The following is a 23,426-nucleotide window of genomic DNA, read 5'->3' as shown; positions in this document are numbered from 1 at the left end:
CACGAACCCGCGTCCCCTGCATCGGCAGGCGGACTCTCAACCACTGCGCCACCAGGGAAGCCCCCTCTCTTCTGTTTTTAAAAATATAACAGCTTTATTAAAATATAACGCACATACATACAATCCGCCCATTTAAAGTGGTTTTTAATATTTTCACAGAGTTGTGTGCCCATTACCACATTGAATTTTAGAACATTTTTTAGCATCTCCAGAAAGAAACCGTACACCCATTAGCAATCACTCCAAATTTCTCCCCAACACTCTCCAGCCCTAGGCAATCATTAATCTACAGAAGTAGCAAGATGGCTGCAGCATTTGACATTTCCACCGGCAATGTATGACGGCTCCCATTTCTCTACATGCTCGCTCACATGCGTTATTGTCTATCTTGTTGATTTTAGCACCCTAGTGAACGTGAAATCGTATCTCTTTGTGGTTTTGATTTGCATTTCTCTAATGACCTTTTAATATGCTCATTGGCCATCTGACATCTTCTTAGGCGAAATGTCTATTCAGTGCTTTGCCCAGTTTTAATTATTTGTCTTTTTGTATTGATAAAGTGTGTGTGTGTGTGTGTGGGCATGCACACGCGTACACATATAGAGTCTGGACACCAGACCCTTGTCAGGTATATGATTTGTAAATATTTGCTCCCATTCTGTCGGTTGTCCTCTTATTTTCTTTCTTTCTTTTTTTTTTTAAAATAATTTATTTATTTTTGGCCGCATTGGGTCTTCGTTGCTGCGCGCGGGCTTTCTCTAGTTGCGGTGAGCGGGGGCTACTCTTCATCGCGGTGCGCGGGCTTCTCATTGCGGTGGTTTCTCTTGTTGCGGAGCATGGGCTCTAGGGGCGCGGGCTTCAGTAGTTGTGGCACGCAGGCTCAGTAGTTGTGGCTTGTGGGCTCTAGCGCAGGCTCAGTAGCTGTGGCACACGGGCTTAGTTGCTCCGTGGCATGTGAGATCTTCCCGGACCGCGGCTTGAACCCGTGTCCTCTGCATTGGCAGGCGGATTCTTAACCACTGCACCACCAGGGAAGTCCCGTGTCCTCTTAATTTCTTGATAAAGTCCTTTGAAGAACAAACGTTTTTAACGGTGATGAAGTCAAATGTATATAGTTTTTCTTTAGACCATTAAGACAGTTAAGACAAACTTGCACTGATACTGGACACTGCCCCTGCCCCCGCCCCCAGGCTTCTTGCTGTTGCTGGTTTGTTGCTTTGGTGACTTTGCTGGGCTATTTTTGTGGAGTGTGTTTACCCATAGTGTGAAGCCTCTAACGTTGCTCCCCAGAGGGTGCAGACTCAGCCTGTGCACAGGCACCCTGGGACGAGAGTAGCTTGATTTTCTCTTCCCCTGACCCCTCTCTTTTTTTTTTGTGGTACGCGGGCCTCTCACTGTTGTGGCCTCTCCCGTTGCGGAGCACAGGCTCCGGACGCGCAGGCTCAGCGGCCATGGCTCACGGACCCAGCCGCTCCGCGGCATATGGGATCTTCCCGGACCGGGGCACGAACCCGCGTCCCCTGCATCGGCAGGCAGACTCTCAACCACTGCGCCACCAGGGAAGCCCCATGACCCCTCTCTTAAACCTTCTGTCTCTGTTGGCATCACACTCAGATGTTAGGCTCCACTGACTACTGGCTGACGGCTCTACTGTTTTCAACCATGCCTGGGGTATGCAGTGCCTCACCGTCTGATCCAGTTTAAATTTGGGCCTCTTTATGGGAGTGTTTTTTTTTTTTTTACATCTTTATTATTTTTGTGTACGGTGTTAGGGAGTGTTCTAATCTCATACTTGGGAGTGGTTTTTTGAGGCCAGCCTTTGAGGTTTGTTCTGACTTCTGGAGGAGTCTTCGCTGTCTCTCTCTCTCTCTTTTTTTTTCTCTGACAAACTAGCTGACCTGCAGTTTAGCTCATTGCTCTTATGGAGCTACCAGTGTTCTCGTCACTGTTTACCACCAAAATCTCCATTGTTTTCAAGAGCACCTTTATGCTAGATCTTCCCCAACATTTTGTTCTAAATAAAGTCAGCTTGCCTTTCTTTCTTTCTTTTCTTTCTTTCTTCTCTCCTTTCTTTTTCTTTCTTTCTCTTTCTTTCTTCCTCTCTGTCCTTCTTTCTTTCTTTCCCTCCTTCCCTCCCTCCCTCCCCCTCCCTTTCTTCCTTCCTTCCTTTCTCTCTCTCTCTCTTTCTTTCCCTCCCTTCCTTCCTCCCTCCCTCCCTCCTCCCTTTCTTACTTCCTTTCTTTCTCTCTCTTTCTTTCTTTTCTTTTCTTTCTTTCTTTCTTCTCTCCTTCTCTCTTTTTCTTTCTTCCTCTCTCTCCTTCTTTCTTTCTTTCCCTCCCTTCCATCCTCCCTCCCCCCTCCCTTTCTCTCTTTCTTTCTTTCTTTCACATCATAGCTCTCTATTCTTATGGCCTTCCTTTCCATGGCACAATTTGAACCACTGCTTCAGAGCTGGGGGCAGAGACAGTGGCTTCCTTCTCTGAGTGACGCTCCTGCTTTACAAGGTGGGGCTTTGGGTGGAAGCAATAGCTCTGGTCTTCTCAGCTTGCTGCTCCCAGCATGAAATCTCTGACCTACAAGCAAACTGAGGCAAGAGGAACTGAGGTCCCAGAGACTTTAAACGCTTGAAAAATACAATTAAATATATTTTTTTACCAGTTATGAGTGTTTTGCTCTGGAGGAGGTTTGCAGAGCTTCTCACACCATCATTTTGAAAGCGGATCTCTTCTTTTTCTTCCTTCCTTCCCTCCCTCCCTCCTTTCTTTCTGTGAGTTTTGTTTTGTTAACTTATGAGTTAATCATAGAGTATTCCAGGTGTTAGAGATAATGTTCAGATGTGGGATGCTATTAATAAGTATAACAGCTAATGTTGAAGACACTCCTCTTATTTCAAGGAAACTATGATCAGAAGTTAAAAAAAGTTTTTGTTTGTTTTTTGTTTTTGCTTTTTTTTTTTAAGCACAGTGAACAGCTTCCTCAGGAAGATTGAAGGTTAAAAGTAAAAAGTTTCAAAGCAAATACATTTCCTGGCTCCTCTTTACAAGAAGTTATTTTCTACTGAACTGTAACCCTTTGTGTTTAAGAAGATTAGATTTTCCCCCTAATGCTGAAAGATTTGTTACCTTCCTTTTCCTTTTACAGACATTCATCATCTTTTGTCTTTTAGTAGTTTCAAAGCTTTGAAACAATGTTTAGATAACCTCAAAAATTAAAAAACAATGGCTAGGATAAAAACTGTTGATGTTTTAAATATTGGATCAGTTGTTATAAAAGTGCTCTGTCCAAATCCTATAACGAACTTGTCTTAATGGTGTTAAGATGAAAGGTTTAAGATTTACCTCCTTAAACCTTGAAACTTATTTGGCTAATTGGAATAATGGTTTTAAACTACAATTATGAACTTCATTTTTTTCTTCCAGTTTTATTGAGATATAACTGACATAAAGTACTGTGTAAGTTTAAAGCATGATTCATGGTAAGTTTAGTGAACATCTATCGTCTCATATAGATACAAAATTAAAGAAATTAAAAATTTTTTTCTTGTGATGAGAACTTAGAATTTTCCCTCCTAGCAAATTTCATGTATATATAGAGCAGTGTTAATTATATTTTTATCATGTTGTACATTACATCACTAGTACTTATTGATCTTATAAGTTTGTACCTTGTGACTGCCTTCACACAATCTCCCTTTTTCTCATCCCCTGCCCCTGGTAACCACAAATCTGATCTGTTTTTCTGTTTGTCGTTTGTCTTTTTTTTTTTTTTTTTGCTGTACGCGGGCCTCTCACTGCTGTGGCCTCTCCCGTTGCGGAGCACAGGCTCCGGACGCGCAGGCTCAGCGGCCATGGCTCACGGGCCCAGCCGCTCCGCGGCATGTGGGATCTTCCCGGACCGGGGCACGAACTCGTGTCCCCTGCATCGGCAGGCGGACTCCCAACCACTGCGCCACCAGGGAAGCCCCGTTTGTCTGTTTTTGAAGTATAATTGACCTACAACATTATGTTAGTGTCTGTTACATAACAGCAATTTGATACTTCTATACATTTCAAACCAATCACCACCATAAGTCTAGTTACGGATATGTCACCCTACAAAGATATCACATAGTTATTAACTATTCCCCATAGGGTGCATTTCTTACCCATGACTCATTTATTTTGCAAATGGAAGTTTGTATCTCTTAATCTCCCTCACTCCTTTCTTTCTTCTGCCTGCTGCCCTCCCCTCTGGCAAACACCTGTTTGTCCTCTGTACCTATAACTCTGTTTTGTTATGTTTGTGCATTTGTTTTTTAGATTCCACATATAAATAAAACCATACAGTAAAAAAAAAAAAAGAGATTTACCTCCTTACTGCTGGAAAAATGAAAGGTATTCAGACAGTTTTCTGGAATATTAAGCGCAATGTGAAACTTTGTTTGCTTAATTCACATTCCTTGGGCACCAGGGAACCCGGAATGAACCTGCCCCACTGGAGTCCTGGGGTTAGGGGTAAGCAAGCAGGAGCAAAGGCAAGCGAGCTCACACGAATTGTTAATTGGGGGTGGCCCCAATCTCTTTAGGGGAGACTACAGCAGATAGTGGAGGGCTGTTCCGTGAGTCTCCTCTCACCCCAAACTGTCTCAGATTTTCCCACCAGCTGGATGCAGGTGTGGAAGGGAGGAGAGAAAGATGACAGGTGTGCTGGTCTGCTGTCCACCCCCTCCCGCCCCAGTTTCCATAGATGATCAGGTAGAACAGGAATGGGCAGCGTTGGCCCATCTCCCAGGTGGAAATGGCACTAGCCCTTCATTCCGAGGCATGGGGGGAGGGAAGGGAGAACCAACCACGCCCATGGCCTTATTTTTTCCCATGTCTCCTTGAAAACAGAAAAGAAGGTTGGGGAAAGTGGAGGTCCAGGAGGAAGCAGGCTTCTCCTCTAGCTTGCATTCTCTACGTTTCCTTGTCCCTTGTTAACCTACTCAGTTTGATGGCCAAGTCTGGTCGGCCAGGAGCCTTGCTGCACACCTTGGATGGCTGCCAAAGGGTGGAGCCTGTCACTTCTTAAAGCCACTGCTGTGATCCCTGCCTGCCCCTGGTTATCCTCCCTGGACCGGGAGGTGGATAATGCGCACGTGGTACAAAGGTTCCAGAATTAGTTCACGGCCAGCCCAAATGCCCCCTCTATTATGGCCAGTTATGTAGAGACAGCCCTGCGTGCCGAAAGTACGTTCTCCATTCGTGCTTTCGCGGGTTGGAGATGGTTCTGTTACTTCAGCTACAGACAAGGTGAGACTAATCTACAGAATTAAAATAACCCACTAATGCAACAACCCGGGGCTTCTTTCCTTGATAATAAGAGGCCTGTCGTGGTTTTCGGCGGTGCTCTTTCTGGCAAACGTGTTGCTTGCTCTCCCGACTCAGAATGGAGCCAGTAGGCGGCCTGAGACAACCCAGGAGGCTTGGGAACAGAAGCTGAAGGAGAAACGGGCCCCGAGGAGGGGGCAGGAAGGAGTAAGGGAAGTGAATAATATGCAATAAGACGTGAATGCTGGGCTTTGGAGAAGACACTCCCTGCAGGAAGGCAGGCGTCTGGCCACTCTGTAGCCTGCCATCACTCCCAGTCCTGCCCAGGTGCACCTGTCTGGACGCTGAATTTGGACCCAGTGGTGCGTACAGCAGGGCTGCGGAGGAGCCTCGGGTCTGGAGGGGATCTCGGGCTCGGGGCGGCGTCGTGGCGGGGGTGGGAGGGTGTGGGTGGGCGCAGAAGCGCAGCGGCGCCACCTAGCGCCCAGCCGGCGGCGGCGCCGCGAAAGCTCAGCTCTTTCTCCCCAAAGGAGCAAAGATGCGGAGGCCAGAAGGAACCGGTCTTCAGCGCCTGGGAAGCCTTGGCGAAAGGAAGGCATGAAGATGGTGAGGAAAAGAAGCGTAGGGACAGCCTGAGCCCCCTTTATTTTTAAATTTGACATATACCCTTGATTTCGTATGTATTCTTATAAAATATGGTGATGCGGTGCCACAGATTTCAGAATAATGCTTTTCTCTCTTTCCTTGGTCGGGTCTTCCTTATTTTTAGTAAAATAGTAATTGCTGAATTACGTAGATGCAGTGTTTTGTTCTTATGATCCAGTTCTTGTGTGTAGGAAGTTGAGACTTGGTGAAATATCCCCATCACATATTTGCTCATGCCATATCCTTTTATTATTTTTATTTTAAATTTTCATCAGTTTTATTGAGATATAATTGACATATTACATTGTATGAGTTTTAGCTGTACCACATAATTATTTGATACATGTACGTACTGCAAAATGTCACCACAACAAGCCCAGTTAACTTCCATCACCTCACATAGTTACATTTGTTTTTCTTGTGATGAGAGCTTTTAAGAATTACCCTCGGGGCTTCCCTGGTGGCGCAGTGGTTGAGAATCTGCCCCCCAATGCAGGGGACATGGGTTCGAGCCCTGGTCTGGGAAGATCCCACATGCCACAGAACAACTAGGCCCGTGAGCCACAACTACTGAGCCTGCACGTCTGGAGCCTGTGCTCCGCAACAACAGGGGCCGCGATAGTGAGAGGCAAGCGCACCGCGGCCCCCGCTCGCCGCAACTAGAGAAAGCCCTCGCACAGAAACGAAGACCCAACACAGCCAAAAATAAATAAATAAATAAATAAATAAATAAAAAATTACCGTCCTAGCAACTTTCAAGTAGAGTGTAGAGGTTTATATCAATATATAAGTTTGAACTTATTAAATGTATTATTCAGATAATCCATATCTCTGCTTAGTTTTCATCTGCTTGACCTGTCAGTTTCTGAGTTATGTACTAAGTATGTTTTCTTCCTGCACTTGAGATAATCTTGTTAGGTGCACACATGTTGTATCTCCTTCATCTCTTGTTTCTTTTATCAAGGTGTATCATCCTCTTTCAAGCATACACGGAAGTAGAGAAAAGAATAAAACAAACCCTCCTGAATCCAGGTTCAACGACGCGTGGTTAATCTCATTTCATTTATACCCCACGGACTCTTCCACAGCCCTTCTACCTGATTATTTTGAAGTAAGTGACAGACATCATATCATTTTATTAGTAAATACGTTAGCACCTATCTATAAAAGATAAGGAATTCTTATTAAAACATAACCACAATACCATCATCACTCCTAAAAAATTTATAATAATTTCTTAGTAGCGTTAAATATCCAATGAGTGTTCAAATTTCCCAATTGTCTCATGAATATTTTGATTCTCTTTGCTCAGATTAGGATCCTAATAAGATTCATACATTATGATTAGTTGATATGCATCCAGTGTCCTTTTTAAAAAAAATGTTTTTTGGCCGCTCTGCAAGGCTTGTGGAATCTTAGTTCCCCACCAGGGATTGAACCCAGGTCACGGCAGTGAGAGCGCTGAGTCCTAACCACTGGACCACCAGGGGATTCCCTCCAGTATCCTTTTTTATATACAGGTATGACATATCTCTTTGTCCCTTTTGATATTTCCCGGTCTTGAGTTTTATTTTGTCATATATTAGAATTTCTAGTTTTGGATAATTAAACATTTTTCAAGATTACAAAAATTATATACGAATAAATGCTCCTCTCATTGAGATGTGAGGTCTGTGTTTTCTTCCCTTCAATTTGGGTGAGTTGGTGACTTCACCGACCAGTAGAGTATGGCAGAAGTGAAGTCATGTGACGTCTGAAGTTCGGTCATAAGAAGCATGCAGTTTCCTTCTTGTTTGCTAGAACACCCACTCTTGAAGCCCTGTCTCCACCTAAGAAGTTTGGTTACTCTGAGACCACCATGCTGTGAGGAAGCCCAAGCCACATGGAGAGGCCACGCATAAGTGCTCTGTCTATAGTCCCTCCCGAGCATAGCCTTCGAGTCATCCCAGCCCAGGTGCCAGACACATAAGGGAAGAAGACTCCAGATGTTCCTCCTAGTCTTCTGAGATACTCTCAGCTTTTGAGCCCTCACTGCTGAGGCCCCAGACATCATGGAGCAGAGACAAGACATCCCTGGTGTGTCCTGTCTGAATCCCTGTTCCACAGAGTTTGGGAGCATAATAAAATATTTGTTATTTTATGCCACTAAATTGGGGCAGTTTGTTACGTGGCAGTGGGTAACTGTAACACGGAATCAATTCTCAGGCATTGATGGGGATACTGTGACTTTTGCAAACCAATCCTTGAATGCTCTAGCCTGTGGGTTTGGTAGGTGTCTTTTTTTTTTTTTTTTGGCTGCACCGCACAGCCTGTGGGATCTTAGTTCCCTGAATGGGGGTCGAACCTGTGACCTCAGCGATGAAAGTGCAGAGTCTTAACCACTGGACCACCGGGGAGTTCCCTGGTAGGCATCCTTTTAACTTTCTAGCCAAATCCTTGGATCCAACATCTACACTTGGTATGTTTTCATTTTTATCAGATTTATCCTGGTTTCATCCATTAGAAATTCCAGATTATGGGATGCGGAGCTCAAAGTGGCCCCAGGACAGGGAATCGTGCAATTAAAAAGAGCAGGTCAGTTATCACACAGGTGGTATTATCACAAAAAATCCAAACATCTCCCCGTAACTGAGAGAGCAGAACGAATTTAAGAGGAGAGATTAACGAGACCATTAATATACGTGCTCTGAGAACTAGTTTAGAAGCTGGCCAAGAGTTTAAGATTAGACCTTGGAGGATCTACAGTTGAGAAAAGTGTTTAGTGAATCATGTCTTTTTAGTTAAAAAAGTTTACTGCCAAGGTAACAGGGTTAGAATTGCATAATTGCTCTGTTTCCATAGGCTTATATTTAGTTAAAATTATATATTTACTGTAACTGGTATATTGAATTAATAAATATTTATTTCCTTTTGGGAGCAGAAGAGCTTTGTGAATTACTTGCTGTATTACTACGTTGCTATATTACAGCCCAGGATGCAGTCTGCCACTTTGGGGATGCAGCTGAGGAAAGCAGTGGGTGTGTGACAGGGAAGAGCCAGTTCTGACTCCACGTTGAATCTGTTTCTTTTACTGTAACCTTTGCTTTTCATTGCTTTTGTTATTATAATCACTGTCTATAGCTGTAAGCATACACAATGACCCGCCACAGGGAACCCTGCCCGTCTGCCCGACTGTTAAACTAAAGTGCCTTTGTTCAGCTCACAGAGAGACATTCTGACCCTGCCCACCTGTGAATGGCTGCAGAGAGAAGATGACGGTTTTTTGGGGGACCCTAGCCCACCATCTGCTCGGTCTGACGGCTTTCCGAATAAAGTCGTATTCCTTTGCCTCAACACCTCGTCTCTCGATTTATATATTGGCCTGTCTGTGGCGAGCAGAGAGAGCTTGGACTCAGTACCAGGTGCAGGCAGCCTCATGGGCGTATGACTTTAGTCCAAAAGGCCCCACACTTAGTTTAACTTTCTGTTGTCGCCATCTTGAAATTCTTAATTTTTGAGCCAGGGCCTGCATTTTCACTGGGGGCTCACAAATGATGTTTCAGGTCCCGGTGGCTAATGGTCCACAGCCGGACAAGCTGCCAGCTCGATGGAAGCTGAGGATGTAAGCCTCTGGGGCGCACTTGTGTCCAGAGGGAAGACTTAAGGACACCTAAAAGTGGAGGGGCATAGCGGCGGAGGGCTTGGTCCACAGGGCAGCCCACGGGTTTAGGCAGAGACCACCAGCACAGTCCTGATGAACAGCTCAGAGCCCCAGGATTTCATGGTTGGCTCTGCTCTTACTGGCATCCTCCAGCTTTAGAGACCTTGTCCTGTTGGTGCCCCCTTCAGGCCCTGTGAGTGCTGGGAAGCTGTCCTCAAGAAGTTCTGGTCCCTGGGCTGGCTGGCTGGGCCATACCATCTAGCTGGACCTGGGTTTCTTGGAGCCACCTGTATTTTCAGAGGATCAGTCAGACTGGTCATGAGGATTCTGGAGCCGTGCCTCTTCTGGGGCCCACCCTCTTGGGTCTGGGGCTAGGGCTCGGGTGGGGACACCTGCTGCTCCCCCTTCTCCCACCTGGGGAGGGCCTGACGAGGCCAGTGGCCCCAGCGTGTACGTGGTGCTCAAGAAGAATTCATCTGCCCAGGGATGTCGTGTACTTGAGAATGTCAGGGTCACACAATGAACTGCTGGTGAAAGTGTTCACAAAGGTCACGCTAGGATGGCACTTTTGGGGGCCATTTGCAGCTCTAGGGTGGGACCAGACTTCCAGTCTTTATAAAACAAGAAGATGTCTGTTGGAGAGAAGCCCACGTCTCATGACATCACATGACAGTGCCCCACAGGCTGCACTTACTGACTCTCTGGGCTGTCTCCCCAGCATGACCATGGATGGATGTCGTGAGGGTGGGGTCTGAGCCTTCCTCTTCTCTGCATCCCTGGCCAGTCACATTCTGGGGGCTGCATCATGGTTTCAGCACGGAGGAGCAATGAGAGAAAAGCTGACGAAGGAGGAGAAGGGAAGAGGTTGAAAAGTGGCTGCCTGCAAGGACCACCAGGGGTCTGGAGCCTGCACGAGGGGGAGGTGAAGACTCTGGGGTGCTTGGGGCTGCCTTTTGAAGTGTGACACTCAGGTTTTCTTGCCGTCTCGTTAGGTGGGGAGGCGGTGCTGTAGCCAGGGAAATGGCCCAAATGATTAGGGCCAGGGAACAAGAACAGGGTGGGGGGAAGAGGACACGAGGAGTAGGTGTAATCTGGAGTTTGCATTTCTTAGGCTGTTGGTGACTCAGCCACTCAACAAGCACCACTGGGGGCCACTGAATGCAGAACACCATCAGACCTGCTATGAAGAGACACAGAGGTAAGTGAGGGATGGGTTTTGGTCTTCAAGCTGCCCCCAGTGTGGGTGGGGATGCAACAGTCCCATACACACAACAAAACGCATGTGAAGGAGCCCCTTGTCCTCTGGTTTCTAACCTGCTCTCATCTGGGTCCCCTTAAACCAATTACGATCTTCTGTCTTGGGGGAAAGGTTGGAATCTGTATAATTAACATCCAGTCAAAAAGCCAGGACTCGGCCCCCTCCCCCTGTGTGCCCTGGTTCCCAGTCGGCAGATCCTGGTCCTGGGCTTGCTTGGGTGACTGAGCTCCGAGCAGAGACGGGGACACATAGGTGGTGGTGAGGGGGCAGTGGAAGATTCGCTTGTTCTGCTTCCTTCCAGCCACAGTCGTCCGGGTGGAAATCCACACCTGTTGTATTGGTTCCTATCGCTGCCATAAATAAGCTGCCATAAGCTTAGTGGCTTCAAGCAACACGTTTATTCTCTTACCGTCTAGAGTCTGCAGGGCTGTGTTGCTAATAAAGGCTCTCGGGGAAAATCCATGTCCTTGCCTTTTCCACCGACACCCCTGGCTTGTTGCGCCTTCCCCGACTTCAGAGCCAGCAGTGTGGCAGCTTCCCTCCTCTCTGACCCCCTGTCTCTCTCTTACCGGGAAGGACCCTCAGAAGGAAAAAACCCACCCCAGAGCCAAGAACAATGTAGAAGATTTACGCTGAGAAGTCCTTGTGATGATCTCGAGCCACCTGGAGAATTTCCCATCTCAGGATCCTTACGTTAATCACACCTGCAGGACGCCTTCCTTTTGCCGTGTAAGGTGACGTATTCACAGGTCCCAGGGACGTTAGAATGTGGACATCTTTGTGGGGGGTTGAGTCTGTCTATCCATCCATCCTGGCCAGCTGCTTTATCCCATTAATCAGCAATAAGAGTTCCTTCCTTCCTCCCTCCTTCTCTTTTTCTTTTAAAACTTAGATTTTATTATTTTGAGTAGGTAATATGTTCCCATGATTAAAAAATAAAAACAACATAGCACTGGGGTGGGAGGTGATGGCACCTGGGGACCCACCAACCTGGGACTGTGCTGTGGCCGGGACACTTGGAGGCTCCCTCGACCACCAGAGGGAGGGAGGAGACCCCGCCCCTCCCCACCACCCTGCCCGCCCCACTGTGGGTCCCCTCAGGCTCTCTTCACTCAAAAAGAAAAAAGCCCACAAAGAAACCCAGCCAAACGGAGCATCTCTTCTCCCTTCCCTGCCTCATCCATCCCGTTTCTCCCTGTGTCTTCAGGTGCTGTGGTTTCAGTGCCTGTGTCCCCGCTAATGTCCAATGTGATGGTGTTAGGAGATGGGGCCTTTGGGAGGTGCTTAAGTCATGAAGGTGGAGCCCTCACGAATCGATTAATGTTCTTATAACAGAGACCCCGGAAGACCCCTCACCCCTCTGCCATGGGAGGGTGTACCGAAAAGTCACAGGTCTTTGACCCAGAAGAAGCCCCTCACGTGACCTTGCTGGTACCCTGATCCTGGACTTCCAGCCTCCAGAACTGAGAGCAATAAACGTTTGCTGTTTAAAAGCCACCCAGACGATGGTATTTTGTTACAGCAGCTTGAATGGACGAAGACAATAGGTAACCGTTTATATTAGAATCACGTGTATTTTTCTAGGGTTTTTATGAATACACAATTGCTCTCTTACACGAAGATTAGCATGCTATCTATATATTGTTCTATACCTATTTTCTTACTTAGTATATCCTGAAGATCTTTCCCCATCAGTATAGAGAAGGTCCCTGTTCATTCGTTTCTTTTACAATCACCTAAAATGGCACTGTGTGGACACTCCGTAGTTTATTCAGATCTGTAGGCTCTCTCCTGTAGAAGGACGTTTGGGTCGTTTCCAGACTCTCCCAGTACAAACCGTACTGCAGTGGATTACTGTGTACATCTGTTCTTCCTCTGTTTGTAGGTAGATGTCCAGGATAACTCCGAGAAGTTGGATCAGTGTGTCAAAGGGTAAAGGTGTTGGCAATTTTGCTCGATTTTTCCATAGTGTATTCCTGTGGTTGCACTATTGCATGCCTATCAGCCCCCCAGAAGGGTCCCCCACAGCCCCCCGAGAGGGAGCCGTCAGCCTCAGATTCTCCAAACTGACCTGATAGGTCAACCGGGTATTTCAGTGAGTGTCCTCGCCTTAGTGATGGAGGTCTTCTCTGGGGTGGAGGCCAAGGCCTGTGTTTCTCATCTGTGTGTGTGCCGCACGCCCGGCCTGGTGTATGGCCTCATCTGCTACGCCTTCCGCAGGAGGCAGCATAGGAGCTGAGGCCTGAGGGGGTTTACTGTCTGTGCTTGGGGTAGGGGGGGCACTCGGGCTTCAGGTGGGAGTTAGTGGGGGGAGGGGGCCTTCACACAGGCCTATAGGTTCCATTGTAGCTAAAAGGGGGAGGCATCAAGCAGTCCCCATCCTCCTCAGGGATCCAGCGCTGGACATAGGTGGAGCCATTTTCCAGAGGCCACACGACCACGAGGTCTCTGGACGCCAGGGATGGGTCCTCTGGGAAGAAGTTGAAGGGCCGGAGCAGGAAGCCCACGGAGTTCCCGGGCGTGGCCGTGTTGGGGATGTCCTCGGAGTGGGGGATGTGCAGGAAGCCCACTGTGACCCAGGCCACCAGGTCCTACAGGAGAGAGGGGTGGGCGGTGCTGAGGGTGCTCAGAGGGGAAGGGGTGGGCACCCCCCCTAAGCCCCATGGTTAAGGAAGGGGCAAATCCAGTGACCACCGAGCTTGCTCTCCAAGCAGCAAGCCGGCCCTCACCATCCTGGGACCGGGCACAGATCTTGGGACTGAGCGGGGATCCGGTCTCAGGGTGGGGCTGGAAGAGGGCAGAGCTGGTACCTCATCTTCGATGTTCTCATTGTTGTGAAGAAACTCCTCAAAGACCACAGGTGGGTCCCAGGGGTCGTTCTGGTTGTAGACGCTGCTGCTGCATAGCTCAGACTCCCGGTATTTGGTCACTGCCAGGGGATACCTGTCCGGGCAGAGAGAAGAAGGTAGCCTCCAGCCCCTCCCAGGGAACATCTTCAGGGTCAACGATGGGGGAAAGTTACTGCCTTCCCTCAGATGCGGGATCATCCCCTGGGAGTCAGCCAGACACACTGCCAACAGAGGCTCCAGGGCTCCGCAGGGGCTCTGTACTTCCCCTCCCAAAACACAGAGCCACGTGACCAAGAACGTACACATGTGCACGCACACACACGCCCAGATACACCACAGCATACACTCAGAATCTCATGGACAGAAACACAGACGCACACGGACACAGGGAAACACAGGGACACTGAGAAGAGCCTCCCGCCCTCCCGGCCTCCTGGGCCTCCCTCACCTGGCCCAGGTGACAGCCTGTTCCTCCTGCCAGCCCGGGGGCAGCACTTGGTCGGCCATGGAGTGGATCTGCAGTCGGTAGCTGCGCTTGTGGCCCCAGGGGTTCTTCTTGGGGCTGGTAAAGAGCAGGTACTTGGGCAGAGTCTGTCTGAAGAGGAAGGCCGCCTGACGCTCCCGGGAGAACCTCGTCTCCTGGAGAGTCGGCTGCACCAGGCGGTGTCTCGGGCTCCAGGGGTTGGTAATGTTCTCTAGCTTCACGTGCAGGGTCTGGAAGCTATTCTTGGTGCCTGAGTGTGCGGAGGGAAGGAAGAGAGTCAAGCAAGCGCCCTGCACTGAAGCGTCCTTATCCGCCCTGGGCCTTCCTTCCCGACCGCACCCAGCAACAAACCACGGGAGTGGAGAGGGTATCAGGGGCGTGCACTGAGCCAGACGGCGGTGGAGGGAAGGGAGCGAGGAACTAGCAGACAGCTCAGGGTCGGGCACGGCAGCTGCGGTGATTCCACCGCCACTCTGCACAGTTCCTCTTGAGAGCAGAGCTCTGTGTCTGTTTGCTGAGGCCTTGGCCCCAGCAAAGGGCAGCTGGCCTTTCCCCAGGGGAAGAGACTATGTCAGTGCCCTCTGGGCCCAGGGGCAAGAGGGGCGGAGTGAGAAGAAGCTGCCCGCCTGGTCACGGGGGGTTCTTCTAACATGTGGTTTGATGTCAGGCCAAATCCTGTCATTACGCCCATGACATCTTTTAAGGTGACACCACTAACTCAAGAGACACGAGGAGTATTCCCGATGTCACCGCATCCACTCAAAGCACCAGACAGCGACATTTCTTACACTCCTGGGCACTATCACCTCCCCCGCCCTGTGCACTCCTTTCTCTCCGGTCCGTCCCCCTAGGGGGTCAATGCAGCACCAGGGGAACAGCTGGCACTAGTCACGTTCACCATTTTGCAGGGGCACACGGATTTCTAGCACTGCAGGTTCCACGCATGCAGGCTGGGTCAACTCTCCCGGTATCGCGCTTCCAGGGGGAGTCTAAGCACATCTCCCATGAGTGTAAGTTTTTGCTCTGATGCGGACACTTGGCCCGGAGGGTGGTTCCGAGCCCGAGTCCTACCTGCCACGTCTAGGTCAACGCGGTAATGCACTAGGTGGGTGTGCACGTTGCCTATCAGGTGCGTGTGCAGGCGGGTCCCATGGCGCAGCCCCTCGGGGGTGTAGAAGGTGGCGTGGACATAGCCGGTAGCGTGCATCTTGGCCTCCATCACCCCATTGGGGTAGAAGATGAAGTCCCAGATATAGTCATAATTGTAGACCGTCGAAGTGGTCCTCAGCACCAACACCTGGCCCTTGAGGCCCGCGTAGAAGTTGAAGCCGTCGCTGAAGTTGGAGTTGAAGTGTCGCCGGATGGGCACCCCCGTAGGCATCTCGAAGAGACAGAGGGCTCGAGGGTAGAGGACAGGACCGTCGGCGTCGTAGTAGTGGAGGGCATCCAGGAAGGTGGCCGTCTCCGGGCAGTCGATGCCAGGGGCCAGCTCATGAGTGACGCTGCCCAAGCCCCAGCCGACGTCTATGTACTTGGTCTGCATGCCCGCGGGTGTGTGTCCTCCGTACAGCGCCACGGCCTCCTGCACGCTCACCTCGTAGGCTATACGCTCACCTCCGAAGTGCACGTCCAGGACCTGCAGCCCCGAGGACGAGCGCAGCCGGAAGGCGAAGCTCCAGCCCCCGTAGAGCACGGTGTTGCCCTCCAGGCTGTAGCGGGGGCCCTCGGGCTGCACCAGGCGGGGGCCGTTCTTGGTGACGGCGAAGTCCCCACGTGGCTGGTAGAAGGAGAAGAGGGCTGCCTCTGGTAGGTTCTCTCCATCCTTGTCCTTGGCGAGCGGATCTTCCAGGACCACCGCATCCACCTCTCCGTCATCGTACTTCTGAGCTAGCTCTGCGGGGCTGCGGTAGAACTTCCCGTTGTACCAGACCTGCTCCACCGTCCAGTCTTGGGGGTTCGTGCTTGCGTGATCCACCAGGAGCTCCAGCCCAGTGGGGTGCAAGAAGTAGCCTTCCATATGGCGCTGCAGGATGAACCAAGAGCGGCGCTGGCCGGAGGCCAAGCCGCGGGGCGCCACGTCAGTGAACGTCAGGCACCGCTCGTGGCAGTTTCCGAACGTGAAGCCCGTGGTGCGACGGAAAAACTGGTGCAGGGGTTTGCTGGCCTCCTCCAGGGTGTGGCTCAGGAGGGCATACTCTGCCTTGGACACGGGCCTGGAGGCCCAGGAGGCCTGGTGCCCGGGCTTGTGGGGCAGGTGTCGCATGTAATGGGGCCTGGGCAGTGGTCCCACGGTAAACTCGGTGATGTTGGGATGCTCCTGGGCTCCGAAGAAGATGACAGCGCGCGCTTCCCGAACGGGAGCCCGGTGGCCTTTATCCAGAAATTTCAGCACGTGCTGCTTCTTGGGCAGCAGCATCTCAATGAGAAACACGGAGTTCTTGGCCATGGTCAACGTGCTGGATGGCTGCAGCCTCAGCTCCTTCTGGGACCAAAGGAAGCTGTGCACGGCCTTCAGCTCTTGGGCGCTCAGGTCCGCAAACACCCTGCCCTTGTTGCCGGGGGTCCGTGGGGAGCCCTCTGCCGTGGCCAATGTCTGTAGCACCAGGATGGCAGCACCCGCCCAGCCGAGGGCCAGGGTCTTCCGCCCCATGGTCTGGAATGCAGTGGAATAGATGAACTTAGTTTTATGGAAGGAAATGGGTTTCCACCAGGTCGGGTCTTGGACTACGATATCCCTTGGCCTCGTGTTTTTCCCACAGACTCACTTCCTGGCTCGTCCCCGCCCAGCTCGAGGCAGCCCTCAGTGGCAGCAGGGGACCCACGCAGCTCCCAACACTGCTCTGGTCTCTGCTGTCCATCGACTTTAATTCTGCTGTCTCCTCCCTGGTCCGTAAACCTCTTTTAGTCCCGTAGATTTTCTTACTTGTGCAAACTCCTTTTCCCCTTCTCTGTGCGTCATCTGCGGGGCGGCTCTTATCTCTCCAGCTTTAGGTCACTCGGAGATTCACAGTGCCCCTCAAATCCCACAAAATGCCTATTGTGCTATGGTATTGACGGCAAAACTGCATTTTTGATACAACACGATATTTTTTATGTAGATAAAATCTGAAATTTAGTGTAGAAGTTCAAAGATGTGGCTCTGGAGCCAGGCTGCCGGAGTTCGAGTGCTAGTACATCTCACCATTGGGAACAGCTGTGTGACCTTGGTCTCCTTGCTTAAACTTTCTGGGCCTCCATTCACCCAATGGTGGAATGGAAATAAATGGAAAAATCGGTTGGACAATAAGGATAAAGTGTTTAGAACAAAGCCTGCCTCTGGGAAGCACTCAAGAAATGCGAGCTACTCTTCTTTTTATTTTATTTCTTTATTTATTTTTAATTTGCAGTACGCAGGCCTCTCACTGTAGCGGCCTCTCCCGCTGCGGAGCACAGGCTCCGGACGCGCAGGCTCAGCGGCCATGGCTCACGGGCCCAGCCGCTCCGCGGCATGTGGGATCTTCCCGGACCGGGGCACGAACCCGTGTCCCCTGCATTGGCAGGCGGACCCTCAACCACTGCGCCACCAGGGAAGCCCTAACCATGCTTTTTAAGTCTTTTGTCATTTATAGATAGTTATTGTCTTAACCTGATGCTTTTACAAAAATGCCTGTAGATGACTTGCTTTATGCTCCAAAACTAAGTTAAACTCGGTAGCAAAAGGACTTCCACCTGGTATGAGGGTTATTTCAGAAACAGCTCTCTCGTAAGGCTACTGAAGAAATAGTAATAAGGTCTCCTTTAACTATTTATGTCATACACTCAGCTGAGTCTCTTTTAAATTCTCACCACACTCAGCACAATTCTGTAAGCCAGCTAACTTACGAAGTTGTTGCTTTCTGCTCCTAATACTACCTTGGTTTGATGTAATAGCATTAACCTTGCAACTTTGCTTCCAGAAGCACAGGAAGAAAACAACCATGACCGTATCTTGTTAACAGATTATCTTCTTGTTCCCAGGAATGACTTATAAGAAGCTGCTATCGATAAAGCTGACCTAATTTAATTTATAGATGGGTCCTACTTATGGGATGAACGGGACACTGCCGAGCCAGGTATGCAATAACGTCCACAATGGACATAACTGAAAACTTTTTTTTTTACCAGAAACAAAGTCAGCACAGCAAGCCAAGTTAACTGCCTTATCTCTAGCTTGTCAACTAGCTAAACCCAGGTAACACATTTTTTTTTTTTTTCGGTACACGGGCCTCTCACTGTTGTGGCCTCTCCCGTTGCGGAGCACAGGCTCCGGACGCGCAGGCTCAGCGGCCATGGCTCACGGGCCCAGCCGCTCCGCGGCACGTGGGATCCTCCAGGACCGCGGCACGAACCCGCGTCCCCTGCATCGGCAGGCAGACCCTCAACCACTGCGCCACCAGGGAAGCCCAGGTAACAAATATTTATACCGACAGTTGCTATGCTTTTGGAGTGGCATACAACTTTGGAATGCTGTGAAAACAGTGCGGTTTTAAACCTCTTCAGGGCAACTTATAAAAAAATAGAAAACAGGTTGAAGAGTTATTAATCATTATACAACTGCCCAAACAGTTAGCAATTAGGAAAACAACACGGCATTCCAAATCTGACGCTGCAGAAGCTAAAGGAAACCAGCTTGCGGATGCCACAGCCAATTGGGCAGCTTTAAATACTTGTCCTGTCCGGCCTCCGGAATGTCCACTGCTGTCCGTTCACCCCGCTAACTCAATAAAAGATTTCTTTCTACAGGCTCAAGAAATCACCTCTGAAGGAGAGAAACAGATATGGCAACAAAAAGGGGGAATTTTGACCCCTCCACACAAATACGGTTTAGACCTGATAAAACTACTGATCATATCTATAGCTCTGTATAAAATAGTGGGCATGCACAGTTCACATACAGAGTAAAATTGGCGTAAGTCTTATTGGACAACCTAGTCCTATTAGTCCATGCCAAGCATAAGTCTTATTGGACAACCAGCCTATCAGTCCATGCCAAGCATTCTATTAGCCTAATCCCCTTAAAGGAAAGAAAGAACTGGGCTGTAAGACAGGGCATTGGGGGACATGGTGGATCCAGAGCAGATAAGCAACCATCCTGGCATTGGGGGACCAAATATTTGATCACCAAATGCTTTCCACTGAAAGATTAATGATCTTAAACAGGGGAAATAATGAAATCAAATTTACATTTTAAGGTAGGACAAGAAAAACTTAAACATAGAATTTTCTCTCTGTGTTTGTTTGGGCCTCCCTCCTTCCCTCCTTAAAATGCAAGGTGCATCTGTGTTACACATTAACCAGAGCTCCTCAAAGATGGGAGTGCCTGCTGGACCGTAAAGATCAATTTTTTCCCTTTCTTCTGATGCTAGCAATGTAACCACTTATAAGAAGGGTGTTCTTTCCCAGCTCTGCAGGGGGTCATGGTGACTTGCTGCTTTGCTCTATGTGTGTTTACCTGGACTGTGCATCCTTGGTGAACTTTATGTAAAATGTCAATATGGCATTTTGATGTATGATCCTTTTGTCTTGAAAATGTATATGACTGTGCCTTCCACTTCTAACTGGCAGAGCAGCTCTCAGAGCTTTCTGAGAATCTGCTCCCTGAGTTCTAATCCTCAGTTTGACTTGAATCAAATTCTCCTTTTTACTTCTTAACTTGGTAGTTAACTGAATTTTCATCAACACTTCTTATCGCCAAATTGCTTTCTGCTCCGCTAAGGAGGGAGATGAGGAAGAGACCTGCGGTCCTTTAAGCCGAACTTGGCTATTCCTTTAACCTTTCCCTTTCCCAGGACCATCCTCTTGTCCAATGTCCAAATGGGCAGTGGGTGAGGTGGACAATGAAGCCATGGGAGAAGGGAGAACTTAGTGGCCAGTGAGACCTCCATGCTGGGAGATGTGAAACGCACCCTCTCCTCTCCACTGCTCGTCTCCAGCACCCGAAGAACAGAAGCCGCCTCCTCGCTGCACATTTCCCATCTTGCCCCCGGGCAGCTTGTGCCCTGGAGTGACACCTTCTGGGCTGTGTCTTGTGTACTTGTTTCTCTTGACCCTTCACTCCATGTCCATATTCCCTTGCTTCCCCCCTTCCCAGTCAACCCCTGCTTGACTCTCCCTGGATATCCCATCAGTACATACCTGTGTGCTCTGCTCTGGGCTCACCTTTGCTGCCAGACTTTGTCTCTGACTCCTTGAGCTTTATGGCTCTACTGGTCCCGCCCTGGAGGGAGGGACAGGGTGAGGCATGTGCTGACCAAGGTGGTGACCTACAGCTCAGGAGGCTCCACAATGGGCAAGGGCAGTGGTACAAGGAAGTGCACGGGGCTCTGGTGGCTGCAGTCCAAAAGGTGTCTGTTACCCCAAGTACCCAAGTTTGGAAACTGCCCAGTCCTTCACCACTTTAGCAGCTGGGTTCACTTCTGTTCTCCCCAACAACACCTGTGCCCTAGATCTGCTTCCCTATCATCCTCCTTCTGCAGGGACACCTTTCACAGGAGTTGTCTGTGTTTCCTCTGTTATGATCTGTGCTGTGCCAAGGTCCGTTAAAGTAGGTGGTGAGTTTCAGAGGCCGGAGATAAGGAAAAGGAGAAATTTACTAGCAAGTAGTCTCGCCTGAAGCAGATATACAGACGGAGGCAGAAGCTGGTAGAGACTGACACCAAAACAAAAAACAGAGAATTTAACCCATGTGTAAATGGAGAATCAGAGACAGGATAGTTTGGGAGAGAGAAGCCACTGAGCTGAGACTCCAGAAGAAGTCATATTAGCCATCTCTGAGACCCTGACAGGATTCAGGAAGGAGGGAGGAGTTGGCTGGGAAGAAAGTCTATCAGGATGGCCGAGGCTGCGGCCCAGAGAAGGGAAAAGGGAAAGGGAAGTGCGGGTGGGATGGGGCAGGTACCTGTGCCAGGAGGGGTGATAGTACTGGAGTGGCTTAGTTAGATGGCAAGGGCAAAAGTGGGCAGGGAGGATGCTCTTGGTCAAAGGGAAAGAATAGTCAGGAACATGGTGTGGCTTGGAGAACCAAGCTACACAATTCCCTTGCTCACCGATTCTTGATGGCTTATTCTTTTATTATTACATGCCTTTTGTCTTTCTCATTATCTTCCTGCTTCTTGCAAGTCACTTCAGTATTTACTGACAGCTAGATGAAGGAAGGAGAAAACTGTTAATCAACCCGATACTTGTTTGCAATTTCAGAAATCAGAAAGTCAGATAACAAGTGCTGGTTATGATGTGGAGAAATCAGAACCCTCTACAGAGTTCACAGGAATGTAAATGGTGCAGCCACTTCAGAAAACAGGCTGGCAGCTCCTGAAATGCTTAAACATAGAGTTACCATATGTCTGGAAATTCCACTCTTAAGTGAATGAGAAATGAAAACATATGCTCACACAGAAACTTGTATATGGATGTTCATAGCAGCGTTATTCATAATAGCCAAAAGGTGGGAACAGCCCAATGTCCATCAACTAATGAATGGATAAACAAAATGTGATGTATCCACACAATGGAATGCTATTTTGCATTCAAAAGAAATGAAGTACCGATACATGCTACAGTATGAATGAATCTTAAAACATGTGAAATGGGGCTTCCCTGGTGGCGCAGTGGTTGAGAGTCCGCCTGCCGATGCAGGGGACACGCGTTCGTGCCCCGGTCCGGGAGGATCCCACATGCCGCGGAGCGGCTGGGCCCGTGAGCCATGGCCGCTGAGCCTGCGCATCCGGAGCCTGTGCTCTGCAACGGGAGAGGCCACAACAGTGAGAGGCCCGCGTACCGCAAAAAACAAAAAAACAAAAACAACAAACACGTGAAATGAAAGAAGCCAGTTAAGAAAGACCACCTATTATATGATTCCATTTAAATGAAGAATTCAGAACAGGCAAATCTATAGAGACAGAAAGTAGATTAGTGGTTGCTTCAGGCTGAGGAAGGGAGGTTGTGCAGGTGGTGATACCAAATGGATGTGGGGTTTCTTTTCGAACTGATGAAAATGTTCTCAAATTGACTGTGGTGAGGGTTGTATATATCTGTGAATATGCTAAAATCCATCCGATTATTTACTTTATGGGTGAATTGTGTAGTAAGAGGATGCTATCTTAAGAAAGCTGTTTTTAAAAAAATATCGAGAGGGACTAATATCTGGAAACACACACAAAACTCCTAAAAAATTGGCCAGAGAGAGGAAGTCATCCCAACGGAAACATGAGTGAAGAATCTCAGGGTAACTTCCAGAAGGGGAAGCCTAAGGGGCTCAAGGCACGTGACAAGGTGACCAAATGTAGCGGTTTTAGAACACTGCAAATTCTTCAACAACGGGATATAATTTTATACCCATTTCTGGCAGAAATGAGAAAGCTGGATGATGCCAAGTGTTGGCAGAGATGTAGGGAAATATGCTTGAGGGAGGGGATGCGATGATGCAGTCGTTCTGGAGCGCCATCCCCAGGACGTGGGCACAAGGTAGTTGCATCGCAGGGTAGAAACAGCCTCGGGAGCAGGTACCACTGCAGGGCTCACTCCTGGAGGATGAAGGATGGTGAGGCCACCACTTACTTTTGTGCAGGAAGGCAGGGAGGGTGTACGAGTGCACATTTCAGTTTTTCTTTTGAAGGAGCACGAAAAATGTTCATAGAAAGATAAAAATGTTACAGGGTAGCACAGAATAAGTGCCGCGGGAGCTGTGCCCGACTGGGATCCTGCAGGATTCAGAAGGAGCTGGCCCTCAGGACTGTGGCTTCTCAAGGCCTGCGGCTCTGTTTAGATTCCCCTGCGTTAGACGCCCAGGGCTGCTGTAACAAGTGCCACACACTGTGTGGTTTAAACAACAGGAGTTTATTCTTTCACGGTTCTGGAGGCTGGAAGGCTGACATCAAGGTGCTGGCAGGGCCAGTCTCCCTCTGAAACCTCTAGGGGAGGGCCCTCGCTTGCCTCTTCCAGCTTCAGGTGTTGCCGGCAATCCCTGGTGTCCCAGGGTTCCTTGGCTTGTAGACGCATCTCTCCAGTCCCTGCCCCCGTGGTCACATGACATTCCCCACTCCACCCCCGCGGCCCCACCCCCACCCCATGTCTGTGTCTCTCCTCTTCTTACAGGGATACCTAGTCATTGGATTAAGGGCCCACCCTACTCCAGTATAATTTCATTTTATCTAATTAAATCTGCAATGACCTTATTTCTTTGTACTTTTTTTTTTTTTTTTTTCGGTACGCGGGCCTCTCACCGCTGTGGCCTCTCCCCTTGCGG

General features: G+C 49.3%; 1 protein-coding gene and 1 long non-coding RNA gene across 4 annotated transcripts in view; one reads left to right on the top strand and one right to left on the bottom strand.

Annotated features, from left to right (window-relative positions):
* The window catches only part of LOC112405920 (uncharacterized), an 18,639-nt gene extending 6,309 nt beyond the window's left edge, over positions 1-12,330 (top strand). Inside the window, exons 1-8 of one of the 3 annotated variants that reach the window (XR_003004454.1) lie at positions 5,551-5,650; positions 5,819-5,894; positions 6,898-7,044; positions 7,353-7,453; positions 10,358-10,495; positions 10,685-10,771; positions 11,408-11,565; positions 12,167-12,330. This is a non-coding gene — a long non-coding RNA (uncharacterized LOC112405920). Of the gene's footprint in view, positions 1-5,550; positions 5,651-5,818; positions 5,895-6,897; positions 7,045-7,352; positions 7,454-10,291; positions 10,496-10,684; positions 10,772-11,407; positions 11,566-12,166 lie in introns of those variants that run through there. The other 2 variants (XR_003004453.1, XR_003004455.1) reach the window with 2 other exon arrangements.
* A 39-nt stretch (positions 12,331-12,369) lies between these two features.
* On the bottom strand, positions 12,370-20,376 carry AOC1 (amine oxidase copper containing 1). The gene is made up of 5 exons (XM_024754544.1): positions 20,318-20,376; positions 15,236-16,817; positions 14,129-14,414; positions 13,642-13,774; positions 12,370-13,422 (listed from the first exon to the last, which is right to left on the bottom strand). Exons 2-5 carry the CDS (start codon positions 16,812-16,814, stop codon positions 13,153-13,155), a joined length of 2,268 nt encoding a protein of 755 aa, XP_024610312.1. The 5' UTR covers positions 16,815-16,817; positions 20,318-20,376; the 3' UTR covers positions 12,370-13,152.
* Positions 20,377-23,426: the final 3,050 nt, after the last annotated feature.

This window comes from Neophocaena asiaeorientalis, unplaced genomic scaffold (genome assembly GCF_003031525.2).
Source record: "Neophocaena asiaeorientalis asiaeorientalis breed wild unplaced genomic scaffold, Neophocaena_asiaeorientalis_V1.1 scaffold407, whole genome shotgun sequence".
NCBI classification, from domain to species: domain Eukaryota; kingdom Metazoa; phylum Chordata; class Mammalia; order Artiodactyla; family Phocoenidae; genus Neophocaena; species Neophocaena asiaeorientalis.
Note: the sequence above shows the minus strand (reverse complement) of the source record. Positions and strands in the feature narration are given on the sequence as shown.